This window comes from Bombina bombina, chromosome 1 (assembly GCF_027579735.1).
Source record: "Bombina bombina isolate aBomBom1 chromosome 1, aBomBom1.pri, whole genome shotgun sequence".
Taxonomy (NCBI): Eukaryota; Metazoa; Chordata; class Amphibia; order Anura; family Bombinatoridae; genus Bombina; species Bombina bombina.
Window position 1 is genome coordinate 127295503 of NC_069499.1, and position 13434 is coordinate 127308936.

General features: G+C 40.7%; 1 protein-coding gene across 3 annotated transcripts in view; it reads right to left on the reverse strand.

Moving 5' to 3' along the window:
- Positions 1-13434, reverse strand: part of DDHD1 (DDHD domain containing 1) — a 428406-nt gene that overhangs the window by 399362 nt on the left and 15610 nt on the right. For 2 of the 3 annotated variants that reach the window (XM_053697597.1, XM_053697595.1), the window contains exon 3: positions 280-381. The exons of the other annotated variant lie outside the window; for it this stretch is intronic. In XM_053697597.1, coding sequence (XP_053553572.1) covers positions 280-381 — 102 coding nt within the window. The remainder of the gene's footprint in view (positions 1-279; positions 382-13434) is intronic. 3 annotated transcript variants of the gene reach the window in all.

Sequence of the window (13434 nt, forward strand, 5' to 3'; positions counted from 1 at the left end):
GAAAAATTGATAATAGGAGTAAAATAGAAAGTTGCTTAAAATCGCATGCTCTATCTGAATCATGAAAGAAACATTTTGGGTTCAGTGTCCCTTTAAGATCAATAGAGTGACAAAAGGATTTGAAACTATTTTCGTAGCTACTATTAAAAGCTATTAAAATCAGCTGTTACTGCAAAAGCTGGAGTAGACTAGAAGTAGCTTTTGTGAACTACTGAAAGCATCTAAAAGCCTGAAAATAAAACTACAGGAGAAGGAAATAAAACTGCATTGTTACTGTACCTTCATAGCGCTTTCTTTTGGCACATGGTGCCCCTGTGCTTTCCTTATATCCTCTCCAATTGAACAAGGAAGGGAGGGTGAAGGGAGAAAGGTGGTAGAGAACTAACAAAGTAAAGACAAATACTTTACTTTTTATTTGAACTTGTGGCTTCTCTTACAATCTGCAGAATCACAATGGAAGTTATGTGTGGTCATGAAAAGAACATGCATGTAACATTTACACCATTATCTAAAGCAGCGTTAGGTTTAATAAAAAGGTTTGGACAAATATTCTTTAAAAAAAAAAAATTGATTACGTTGCTTCTTTATAGTCATCACCTTCTTTAATGGAAATAAACATTTCAGAAGCTGCTTGAATCAAGAGGCACTACATTAATCTTAAAGGCCATTATAGTAAGAAGAAAAAAAAACACATAAAAACGACATGTTAAAATTCATTAGATGATGTCATTTTAATAGTAGGAACTCTGCATCTCTACGTATTTAACAACCACAAAGGGGTTAAAAACGAAGGTAAAGTACAAGTCACAGAGCACTAATCGTCCAGCGTGAAATACTGATGCCGATCTAATCAGCAGCATTAGTCACAAAATCCAGGTGTGTAACGAGTGACCGGATCAACTGCAGTTTCTGCTCGGGACTAGCTGTGCTCTGAGCTGAGTGGTACTTTACCTATGTTTTTAATACAGAGGTGTGGGTTCACTAGTCTTAAAAACAAAATCTATGCTTACCTGATAAATTAATTTCTTTCATGGTGGTGCGAGTCCATGAGCCATTACTCCTAGGGAAATTCAACTCCTGGCCCCCAGGAGGAGGCAAAGATACCCAAAACTTCACAAGCTTTTAATCCCTTTCACCTCTCTAATATTCCAGTCTAACTTATAGCCGAGAAAAAGGAGAAACCAGAAGTAGGAAAGAACAAAGCATGGTAAATAAAGGTGCATACTAAACTGCCACCAAATGGAAAAATAAGAGGGCGGGTCTTGTGGGCTCTCGCCACCATGAAAGAAATGAATTATGTAAGCAAAAATGTTGTTTTCTTTCATAAGGTGGTTAGAGAGTCTACGAGCCATTACTCCTAGGACATAATACACAAGCTGTGGAGCCCGCGAGTAAATGTGTGGGAAAATGTTAAGGAAAGCACCTGATTACCAACCCCAAGACTGTAGGACTTTCCCGACGAAAGCCATTCCAAAAGAAAAAACGTAAAGAAGACTAAACTGCTTCTGTGCAATCTACAGAACAGAATTGTCCCTTTAAAAAGCTCACAAAAAGTAGAAACTAACCCAGTACAAAAGTAAAAACTAACCCAGTAGAATAGGCTGAAAACATTCTGAAAGGAATTTCCTACTTCAACCGGGAAGCCAAGTAACAACTGTAGTCTTCAGACCCATAAAAGAATGAACCATAAACTTAAAAGGGACATTATACACTAGATTTTTCTTTGCATAAATGTTTTGTAGATTATCCATTTATAGAGCTGCAACAACGAATTGATGTAATCGATTATGAAAATAGTTGCCAACGAATCTCATTATCCATTAGTTTGTCTGCGATTAGTTGCTTTGCAAACAGCACCAGCTGCTTCACTCCGATGAACTCCGGCCCGTGGTATTGTGTTTAATGGTTATGTCCTTAGCCTAAAGGACGTCTACAGACGTTTACTTTTCCCAAATAAAAGGAGTCACCATTTGGATTGTTTATATTAAATCAGGTGATTTGGGACTATGCTTTGCATGATATAGTTCAGAGCTTATTATTCACACGTAGCCCTAGATTGATGGGAGTTATTCAAATTGATGTGCACTATTATCCGTTTGCACAATTATTAGCCTATTGCTTGCTATTGCTGATTATATGTACTGAAGTCCAGGCTTACTTTATTGAGAGGCCCCTTGCCAAGGAGGAAAACACTTTGCATTGGTGGAGAACTAACAAGGATAAATATATCACCTTGGCAAAACCCTACTTATGCATCTCAGGCACCTCAACAACATCTGAGCGTTTCTTCTCTGCTGCAGGCAAAATAGCTTGCAAAAAGAGAGCCAGCCTCAGTCAGGAACATGGACATGTTGACATTTTTGCATTTCAATGCAAAGTTCCTGAAAGGATGAACAACAGAATGTTATAAACAGTGATACTCTAGCTCTTTCTAGTTCTACCTCTTTTTTCAAAGTTTGTGGTTTGGTTTTGCTTAGTAATAAAAATGTGTTCTGCTGCTTAAAAATTGGACAAACAGTTGTGTTAATGTAAAGTTATATTCTGAAGTTTTATATTTGTAACGCTCAGAATGTGGATTTTATTCTAAATACAGGAAAAAAAATAGATATTTTTTTATCAGATTAGTCGATTAATTGAAAAAAATAATTGTCCGATTAATCGATAATGAAAATAGTTACAGCCCTATACAATTATATAGGGTATACAGCGCTTTTTTTTTTTTTTTTAAATAAAAAATAAAAAAAAAAAGCATTAATTTTGCTTATTTTTAAATAACATTGCGCCGATTTTCAGACTCCTAACCAAGCTCCAGGAGAAGTCTTTATCCAAGACGGGCGAAGTGGTCCTCCAGACGGGCAGAAGTCTTCATCCAGACGTCATCTTCTATCTTCATCCATCCGACACGGAGCGGGTCCATCTTCAAGACATCCGACGTGGAGCATCCTCTTCATCTGACGGCTAACACTGAATGAAGGTTCCTTTAAATGACGTCACCCAAGATGGCGTCCCTTCAATTCCGATTGGCTGATAGAATTCTATCAGCCAATCGGAATTAAGGTAGAAAAAAATCCTATTGGCTGATGCAATCAGCCAATAGGATTGAAGTTCAATCCTATTGGCTGATCCAATCAGCCAATAGGATTGAGCTGGCATTCTATTGGCTGTTCCAATCAGCCAATAGAATGCCAGCTCAATCCTATTGGCTGATTGGATCAGCCAATAGGATTTTTCTACCTTAATTCCGATTGGCTGATAGAATTCTATCAGCCAATCGGAATTGAAGGGACGCCATCTTGGATGACGTCATTTAAAGGAACCTTCATTCAGTGTTAGCCGTCGGATTAAGAGGATGCTCCGCGTCGGATGTCTTGAAGATGGACCCGCTCCGCGCCGGATGGATGAAGAAAGAAGATGCCGTCTGGATGATGCCCATCTGGAGGACCACTTCGCCCCGCTTGGATGAAGACTTCTCCCGGTAAGGTGATCTTCAAGGGGTTAGTGTTAGGTTTTTTTAAGGGGGTATTGGGTGGGTTTTAGAGTAGGGTTGGTTGTGTGGGTGGTGGGTTTTAATGTTGGGGGGGATTTGTAATTTTTTTTACAGGTAAAAGAGCTGATTACTTTGGGGCAATGGCCCGCAAAAGACCCTTTTAAGGGCTATTTGTAATTTAGTGTAGGGTAGGGCTTTTTTTATTTTGGGGGGACTTTTTATTTTGTTAGGGGGATTAGATTAGGTGTAATTAGTTTAAATATCTGTAATTTGTTTATTATTTTCTGTAAATTAGTGGGGGGTTTTGTACTTTAGCTAATTTTATTTAAATGTATTTAATTTAGGGAAATAATTTAATTATAGTGCAGTGTTAGGTGTTATTGTAACTTAGGTTAGGTTTTATTTTACAGGTAAATTTGTATTTATTTTAGCTAGGTAGTTATTAAATAGTTAATAACTATTTAGTAACTATTCTACCTAGTTAAAATAAATACAAACTTGCCTGTAACATAAAAATAAACCCTAAGCTAGCTACAATGTAAAATTAGTTATATTGTAGCTAGCTTAGGGTTTATTTTATAGGTAAGTATTTAGTTTTAAATATGAATAATTTAGTTAATGATAGGAATTTTTAGTTAGATTTATTTTAATTATATTTAAGTTAGGGGGGGTTAGGGTTAGACTTAGGGGTTATTAACTTTAGTATAGTGGCCGCGACGTTGGGGGTGGCAGATTAGGGGTTAATAAATGTAGGTAGGTGACAGATGTTAGGGACGGCAGATTAGGGGTTAATATTTATCGACTATTTGTGAGGCGGGAGTGCGGCGGTTTAGGGGTTAATATATTTATTATAGTGGTGGCGATGTCCGGGTCAGCAGATTAGGGGTTAAAAAAAAAATCTTTTAGTGTTTGCGATGCGGGAGGGCCTCGGTTTAGGGGTTAATAAGTAGTTTATGGGTGTTAGTGTACTTTTTAGCACTTTAGTTAAGAGTTTTATGCTACGGCGTTGTAGTGTAAAACTCTTAACTACTGACTTTAAAATGCGATACCAGTCTTGACAGGAGAGGGTCTACCGCTCACTTTTTGGCAGACTCGTAATACCGGCGCTATGCAAGTCCCATTGAAAAAAACAGAATTTATGTTTACCTGATAAATTGCTTTCTCCAACGGTGTGTCCGGTCCACGGCGTCATCCTTACTTGTGGGATATTCTCTTCCCCAACAGGAAATGGCAAAGAGCCCAGCAAAGCTGGTCACATGATCCCTCCTAGGCTCCGTCTACCCCAGTCATTCGACCGACGTTAAGGAGGAATATTTGCATAGGAGAAACCATATGATACCGTGGTGACTGTAGTTAAAGAAAATAAATTATCAGACCTGATTAAAAAACCAGGGCGGGCCGTGGACCGGACACACCGTTGGAGAAAGCAATTTATCAGGTAAACATAAATTCTGTTTTCTCCAACATAGGTGTGTCCGGTCCACGGCGTCATCCTTACTTGTGGGAACCAATACCAAAGCTTTAGGACACGGATGATGGGAGGGAGCAAATCAGGTCACCTAGATGGAAGGCACCACGGCTTGCAAAACCTTTCTCCCAAAAATAGCCTCAGAAGAAGCAAAAGTATCAAACTTGTAAAATTTGGTAAAAGTGTGCAGTGAAGACCAAGTCGCTGCCCTACATATCTGATCAACAGAAGCCTCGTTCTTGAAGGCCCATGTGGAAGCCACAGCCCTAGTGGAATGAGCTGTGATTCTTTCGGGAGGCTGCCGTCCGGCAGTCTCGTAAGCCAATCTGATGATGCTTTTAAGCCAAAAAGAGAGAGAGGTAGAAGTTGCTTTTTGACCTCTCCTTTTACCGGAATAAACAACAAACAAGGAAGATGTTTGTCTAAAATCCTTTGTAGCGTCTAAATAGAATTTTAGAGCGCGAACAACATCCAAATTGTGCAACAAACGTTCCTTCTTTGAAACTGGTTTCGGGCACAGAGAAGGTACGATAATCTCCTGGTTAATGTTTTTGTTAGAAACAACTTTTGGAAGAAAACCAGGTTTAGTACGTAAAACCACCTTATCTGCATGGAACACCAGATAAGGAGGAGAACACTGCAGAGCAGATAATTCTGAAACTCTTCTAGCAGAAGAAATTGCAACCAAAAACAAAACTTTCCAAGATAATAACTTAATATCAACGGAATGTAAGGGTTCAAACGGAACCCCCTGAAGAACTGAAAGAACTAAGTTGAGACTCCAAGGAGGAGTCAAAGGTTTGTAAACAGGCTTGATTCTAACCAGAGCCTGAACAAAGGCTTGAACATCTGGCACAGCTGCCAGCTTTTTGTGAAGTAACACAGACAAGGCAGAAATCTGTCCCTTCAGGGAACTTGCAGATAATCCTTTTTCCAATCCTTCTTGAAGGAAGGATAGAATCTTAGGAATCTTAACCTTGTCCCAAGGGAATCCTTTAGATTCACACCAACAGATATATTTTTTCCAAATTTTGTGGTAAATCTTTCTAGTTACAGGCTTTCTGGCCTGAACAAGAGTATCGATAAGAACCCTCGCTTCGATAAGATCAAGCGTTCAATCTCCAAGCAGTCAGCTGGAGTGAGACCAGATTCGGATGTTCGAACGGACCTTGAACAAGAAGGTCTCGTCTCAAAGGTAGCTTCCATGGTGGAGCCGATGACATATTCACCAGATCTGCGTACCAAGTCCTGCGTGGCCACGCAGGAGCTATCAAGATCACCGACGCCCTCTCCTGATTGATCCTGGCTACCAGCCTGGGGATGAGAGGAAACGGCGGGAATACATAAGCTAGTTTGAAGGTCCAAGGTGCTACTAGTGCATCCACTAGAGCCGCCTTGGGATCCCTGGATCTGGACCCGTAGCAAGGAACTTTGAAGTTCTGACGAGAGGCCATCAGATCCATGTCTGGAATGCCCCACAGTTGAGTGATTTGGACAAAGATTTCCGGATGGAGTTCCCACTCCCCCGGATGCAATGTCTGACGACTCAGAAAATCCGCTTCCCAATTTTCCACTCCTGGGATGTGGATTGCAGACAGGTGGCAGGAGTGAGACTCCGCCCATTGAATGATTTTGGTCACTTCTTCCATCGCCAGGGAACTCCTTGTTCCCCCCTGATGGTTGATGTACGCAACAGTTGTCATGTTGTCTGATTGAAACCGTATGAACTTGGCCCTCGCTAGCTGAGGCCAAGCCTTGAGAGCATTGAATATCGCTCTCAGTTCCAGAATATTTATCGGTAGAAGAGATTCTTCCCGAGACCAAAGACCCTGAGCTTTCAGGGATCCCCAGACCGCGCCCCAGCCCATCAGACTGGCGTCGGTCGTGACAATGACCCACTCTGGTCTGCGGAAGGTCATCCCTTGTGACAGGTTGTCCAGGGACAGCCACCAACGGAGTGAGTCTCTGGTCCTCTGATTTACTTGTATCCTCGGAGACAAGTCTGTATAGTCCCCATTCCACTGACTGAGCATGCACAGTTGTAATAGTCTTAGATGAATGCGCGCAAAAGGAACTATGTCCATTGCCGCTACCATCAAACCTATCACTTCCATGCACTGCGCTATGGAAGGAAGAGGAACGGAATGAAGTATCCGACAAGAGTCTAGAAGTCTTGTTTTTCTGGCCTCTGTCAGAAAAATCCTCATTTCTAAGGAGTCTATTATTGTTCCCAAGAAGGGAACCCTTGTCGACGGAGATAGAGAACTCTTTTCCACGTTCACTTTCCATCCGTGAGATCTGAGAAAGGCCAGGACGATGTCCGTGTGAGCCTTTGCTTGAGGAAGGGACGACGCTTGAATCAGAATGTCGTCCAAGTAAGGTACTACAGCAATACCCCTTGGTCTTAGCACAGCTAGAAGGGACCCTAGTACCTTTGTGAAAATCCTTGGAGCAGTGGCTAATCCGAAAGGAAGCGCCACGAACTGGTAATGCTTGTCCAGGAATGCGAACCTTAGGAACCGATGATGTTCCTTGTGGATAGGAATATGTAGATACGCATCCTTTAAATCCACCGTGGTCATGAATTGACCTTCCTGGATGGAAGGAAGAATTGTTCGAATGGTTTCCATCTTGAACGATGGAACCTTGAGAAACTTGTTTAAGATCTTGAGATCTAAGATTGGTCTGAACGTTCCCTCTTTTTTGGGAACTATGAACAGATTGGAGTAGAACCCCATCCCTAGTTCTCCTAATGGAACAGGATGAATCACTCCCATTGTTAACAGGTCTTCTACACAATGTAAGAATGCCTGTCTTTTTATGTGGTCTGAAGACAACTGAGACCTGTGGAATTCCAGAAGATAACCTTGGGAGACTATTTCTAGTGTCCAAGGGTCCAGAACATCTCTTGCCCAAGCCTGAGCGAAGAGAGAGAGTCTGCCCCCCACCAGATCCGGTCCCGGATCGGGGGCCAACATTTCATGCTGTCTTGGTAGCAGTGGCAGGTTTCTTGGCCTGCTTTCCCTTGTTCCAGCCTTGCATTGGTCTCCAAGCTTGCTTGGCTTGAGAAGTATTACCCTCTTGCTTAGAGGACGTAGCACTTTGGGCTGGTCCGTTTCTACGAAAGGGACAAAAATTAGGTTTATTTTTGGCCTTGAAAGGCCGATCCTGAGGAAGGGCATGGCCCTTACCCCCAGTGATATCAGAGATAATCTCTTTCAAGTCAGGGCCAAACAGCGTTTTCCCCTTGAAAGGAATGTTAAGTAGCTTGTTCTTGGAAGACGCATCAGCTGACCAAGATTTTAACCAAAGCGCTCTGCGCGCCACAATAGCAAACCCAGAATTCTTAGCCGCTAACCTAGCCAATTGCAAAGTGGCGTCTAGGGTGAAAGAATTAGCCAATTTGAGAGCATTGATTCTGTCCCTAATCTCCTCATAAGGAGGAGAATCACTATCGACCGCCTTTACCAGCTCATCGAACCAGAAACATGCGGCTGTAGCGACAGGGACAATGCATGAAATTGGTTGTAGAAGGTAACCCTGCTGAACAAACATTTTTTTAAGTAAACCTTCTAATTTTTTATCCATAGGATCTTTGAAAGCACAACTATCTTCTATGGGTATAGTGGTGCGTTTGTTTAAAGTGGAAACCGCTCCCTCGACCTTGGGGACTGTCTGCCATAAGTCCTTTCTGGGGTCGACCATAGGAAACAATTTTTTAAATATGGGGGGAGGGACGAAAGGAATACCGGGCCTTTCCCATTCTTTATTTACAATGTCCGCCACCCGCTTGGGTATAGGAAAAGCTTCTGGGAGCCCCGGGACCTCTAGGAACTTGTCCATTTTACATAGCTTCTCTGGGATGACTAAATTGTCACAATCATCCAGAGTGGATAATACCTCCTTAAGCAGAGCGCGGAGATGTTCCAACTTAAATTTAAACGTAATCACATCAGGTTCAGCTTGTTGAGAAATGTTCCCTGAATCTGTAATTTCTCCCTCAGACAAAACCTCCCTGGCCCCATCAGACTGGTTTAGGGGCCCTTCAGAACCATTATTATCAGCGTCGTCATGCTCTTCAGTATCTAAAACAGAGCAGTCGCGCTTACGCTGATAAGTGTGCATTTTGGCTAAAATGTTTTTGACAGAATTATCCATTACAGCCGTTAATTGTTGCATAGTAAGGAGTATTGGCGCGCTAGATGTACTAGGGGCCTCCTGAGTGGGCAAGACTCGTGTAGACGAAGGAGGGAATGATGCAGTACCATGCTTACTCCCCTCACTTGAGGAATCATCTTGGGCATCATTGTCATTGTCACATAAATCACATTTATTTAAATGAGAAGGAACTCTGGCTTCCCCACATTCAGAACACAGTCTATCTGGTAGTTCAGACATGTTAAACAGGCATAAACTTGATAACAAAGTACAAAAAACGTTTTAAAATAAAACCGTTACTGTCACTTTAAATTTTAAACTGAACACACTTTATTACTGCAATTGCGAAAAAATATGAAGGAATTGTTCAAAATTCACCAAAATTTCACCACAGTGTCTTAAAGCCTTAAAAGTATTGCACACCAAATTTGGAAGCTTTAACCCTTAAAATAACGGAACCGGAGCCGTTTTTAACTTTAACCCCTTTACAGTCCCTGGTATCTGCTTTGCTGAGACCCAACCAAGCCCAAAGGGGAATACGATACCAAATGACGCCTTCAGAAAGTCTTTTCTATGTATCAGAGCTCCTCACACATGCGACTGCATGCCATGCCTCTCAAAAACAAGTGCGCAACACCGGCGCGAAAATGAGGCTCTGCCTATGATTTGGGAAAGCCCCTAAAGAATAAGGTGTCTAAAAAAGTGCCTGCCGATATAATCTTATCAAAATACCCAGATTAAATGATTCCTCAAGGCTAAATATGTGTTAATAATGAATCGATTTAGCCCAGAAAAAGTCTACAGTCTTAATAAGCCCTTGTGAAGCCCTTATTTACTATCTTAATAAACATGGCTTACCGGATCCCATAGGGAAAATGACAGCTTCCAGCATTACATCGTCTTGTTAGAATGTGTCATGCCTCAAGCAGCAAGAGACTGCTCACTGTTCCCCCAACTGAAGTTAATTCCTCTCAACAGTCCTGTGTGGAACAGCCATGGATTTTAGTAACGGTTGCTAAAATCATTTTCCTCATACAAACAGAAATCTTCATCTCTTTTCTGTTTCTGAGTAAATAGTACATACCAGCACTATTTTAAAATAACAAACTCTTGATTGAATAATAAAAACTACAGTTAAACACTAAAAAACTCTAAGCCATCTCCGTGGAGATGTTGCCTGTACAACGGCAAAGAGAATGACTGGGGTAGGCGGAGCCTAGGAGGGATCATGTGACCAGCTTTGCTGGGCTCTTTGCCATTTCCTGTTGGGGAAGAGAATATCCCACAAGTAAGGATGACGCCGTGGACCAGACACACCTATGTTGGAGAAAGAGGATACGCAATTCACGTAAGTGGATTTGCGGTATTGCCAAGTCTGGCCAAAAAAGTGAGCGGTACACATGTACCTCCAAGACTCGTAATACCAGCGGGCGTTAAAAAGCAGCGTTAGGACCGGCAAATGCTGCTTTTTAAGCCTAACGCACAACTCGTAATCTAGCCGTAAGTTTGCAAATATGCCCTTAGGTTAACACAACTAAAATGATCTAGATGTAGAATAGTGAGAAACCACCAAATCAATTATTATTGTGTAAGATTGAACTAATACAAGTGTAAATAAATGGCATTAAATTAAAATACTGGGAGTTTAAGAGAAAAGTCCAAGTAAAATAATAAATATTAAAAATTATCCACAAATTAAGACACCCCCTTAAAAATACAGTATTAAAAGACACATATAACCTATCTTCACCTTCTTCTGAGGAGGGAAAGAATAGACTGGGATATCAAGTTTTGGGTATCTTTGCCTCCTCCTGGTGGCCAGGAGTTGAATTTCCAGGAGTAAATGGCTTGTGGACTATCACCACCTTATTAAAGAAATAACATTTTTTCAACAATTATGGTCCTGTAATCTTCTGTATATATACACAACATTTGTCTGAGATCAGCTTTATTTCTGTCCACAATGTTTTTCTGCAAAAGTTGCAATAAATGGTTATTCTTCATTATATGTAGATTCCATATTAGTACTAGTGGATATATTTTATCTGACCACTGGGGGACTGCACCTGGAATTCTGAGAGGTTGGGAACCTTAACCACTATAGGTCTTCATATGATTCTGCTTATGCAAAAACAGATATGTCTAAGTCAGGACTTGACAAACCCAGGAGCCTGGGAGCCACTGGCTCCTAGAATATTTCCCCTGGCTCCTAACTTTTTGGGTTATTCTCCATATATCTATATATAAATACCACTGTCTAGCTCCTAAAAGTGTGCCTGGTTCCTACATATTTTTACAGGCTCCTAAATTTTAAACAGATTTTCGACCCCTGCTGTAAGTATCCATTTGTTTTGTTTTTCTCTCACATACAAAACCAAACTGGTACAAGTAGGTTAGAAGTGTTTGCCAAACCTTGCATTATGTCTTAGCAGTTACAGGTCTATAGGCCTTCATAAAAAGGAGGAGATATGTGAAAAAAGGTGTTAATAAATAAAGCGGTCAGTGAAGGCACTTGATATGGAGAGGTAAGCTTACATACTTTGGGAAAAATATAGTACTAAAACTCCTCTTTTCATATAAAGGTTGGGAATAATGCAAAATAAGGCACATAAGAAACAGCATAGTTACCAACAAGCTGGGGAATCTAACACAATTCTGTCTGCTCTTACATGATCATATTGCAAGGACAAGGACATCTGGTAGAAGGTACCCTCATAGAGTTCTCTGGGGAACTCAAAGAGATAATACTTTTAAGTATAAGGTAGCTCCTGTAGGTTGGAACCTCTTGGAAAGTCATAAAGGGTCCACAACAAATGAGCAGGTGGTGGCTGGTCCTCTGCAATAGTAAGCATGCTGTACAATCCTTCTTTCTTCATTTATGCAAAGTAAACAATTTGGCTTCAGCAGAGATCCACCTTAGCCTACATTACTTCACTTAGGTAGAAATTGAATTTATTTGAGCAAAAAGGAGTGGAGCTTCCAAACCTTCAGTGAGTAGTTTCTATCTACTCCAGTAGCCAGATGACCCATACCCACCAGTACTGATAAGGATCAACAGGATTGTGAGAAGTACAACATTTTAGGAAGCCAGCTTGGGCAAATAAAGCAGTGTGTGGAGTCCTTAAATGCGATTGTTTTTTAATCCTATAAAATTACTCAATTACAAAAAAAATAAATTATATAAACATGGATGTCATTTTATATATTAATAAAATGGCATTAATTGCATTTCAAGACTGTGCAGACAAAGTGTGATTACTTTGGTTATAAATTTGAAGTGGGTTTTTTTAACTAATAAATTAAAGGGACATGAAAGGCAAAATTAAACTTTATTATTGCACTGTTTGCATAAAACTAAAGTGGTCTAATACATTTGTACTTTTTTGTCCCTTTGATAGATCAGACAACTTGCTGCCAAAGTTTTAATCTGTAGTAGAAGAGTCTAGAGCTGCAACAACTAATCAAAATAAATCGATATTGAAAATAGTTGTCAACAAATGTCATTACAGATTAGTTGGTCTGTGCACGGCAACAGCTTCTTCACTCCAATGAGCTCCGGCACATGGTATTGTGTTTTAATGGTTATGCCCATAGCCTAAAGGACGTCTACAGATGTTAACTTTTCACTTTTTAAGAACAGTATAAGTGTACAACTACTTCTGGCTTATGAGCAACACAGAAATAATAGAAGCCATCATTTTGGATTGTTTATATTAAATCAGGTGATTTGAAACAATGCTTTGCATGATATAGTGCCAAGCTTATTATTTACACTTAGCCCTAGATTGATGGGAGTTATTTGAATTGATGTGAATTATTATCCGTTTGCACAATTATTAGCGGATCACTTGCTATTGCTGATTATATGTACTATATAGATAAATGTGTAAAGCTTTGTACTGTTTGAGATTATATATATATCTGCAGTGAAACTGGAGCTCTATAAGGGAGAGCGTGGTTATAGCCAGACAAAAATACAAGGTGGACATGTGTTTTATTTTTGGGTGCAGTTATCCGTGTGATGGGCGTGGCTGCACCTGATCGTCTCTCATCGTATCTCCGCCTAGTTCCTGGCTCGGGTCTCACACTGACCCGTCAGATTATATGTCCGGAGCCCCAAATGGAGTCTGCCTGTCACCAAGACCACTGGACTTAGCTACAACCTTACGTGCAAGGTGGTTATAGAAAGTTACTGTGCTTTTTTGTATACACTGTCTGGTGGGTGCTAATTTGTACCAACTGTGTGCGAGCTTGTGGCTTATGCATATATAGTGTGCACGCATATTTACCTCAGGCGAATAGAATGTCTACGCACAAGAGG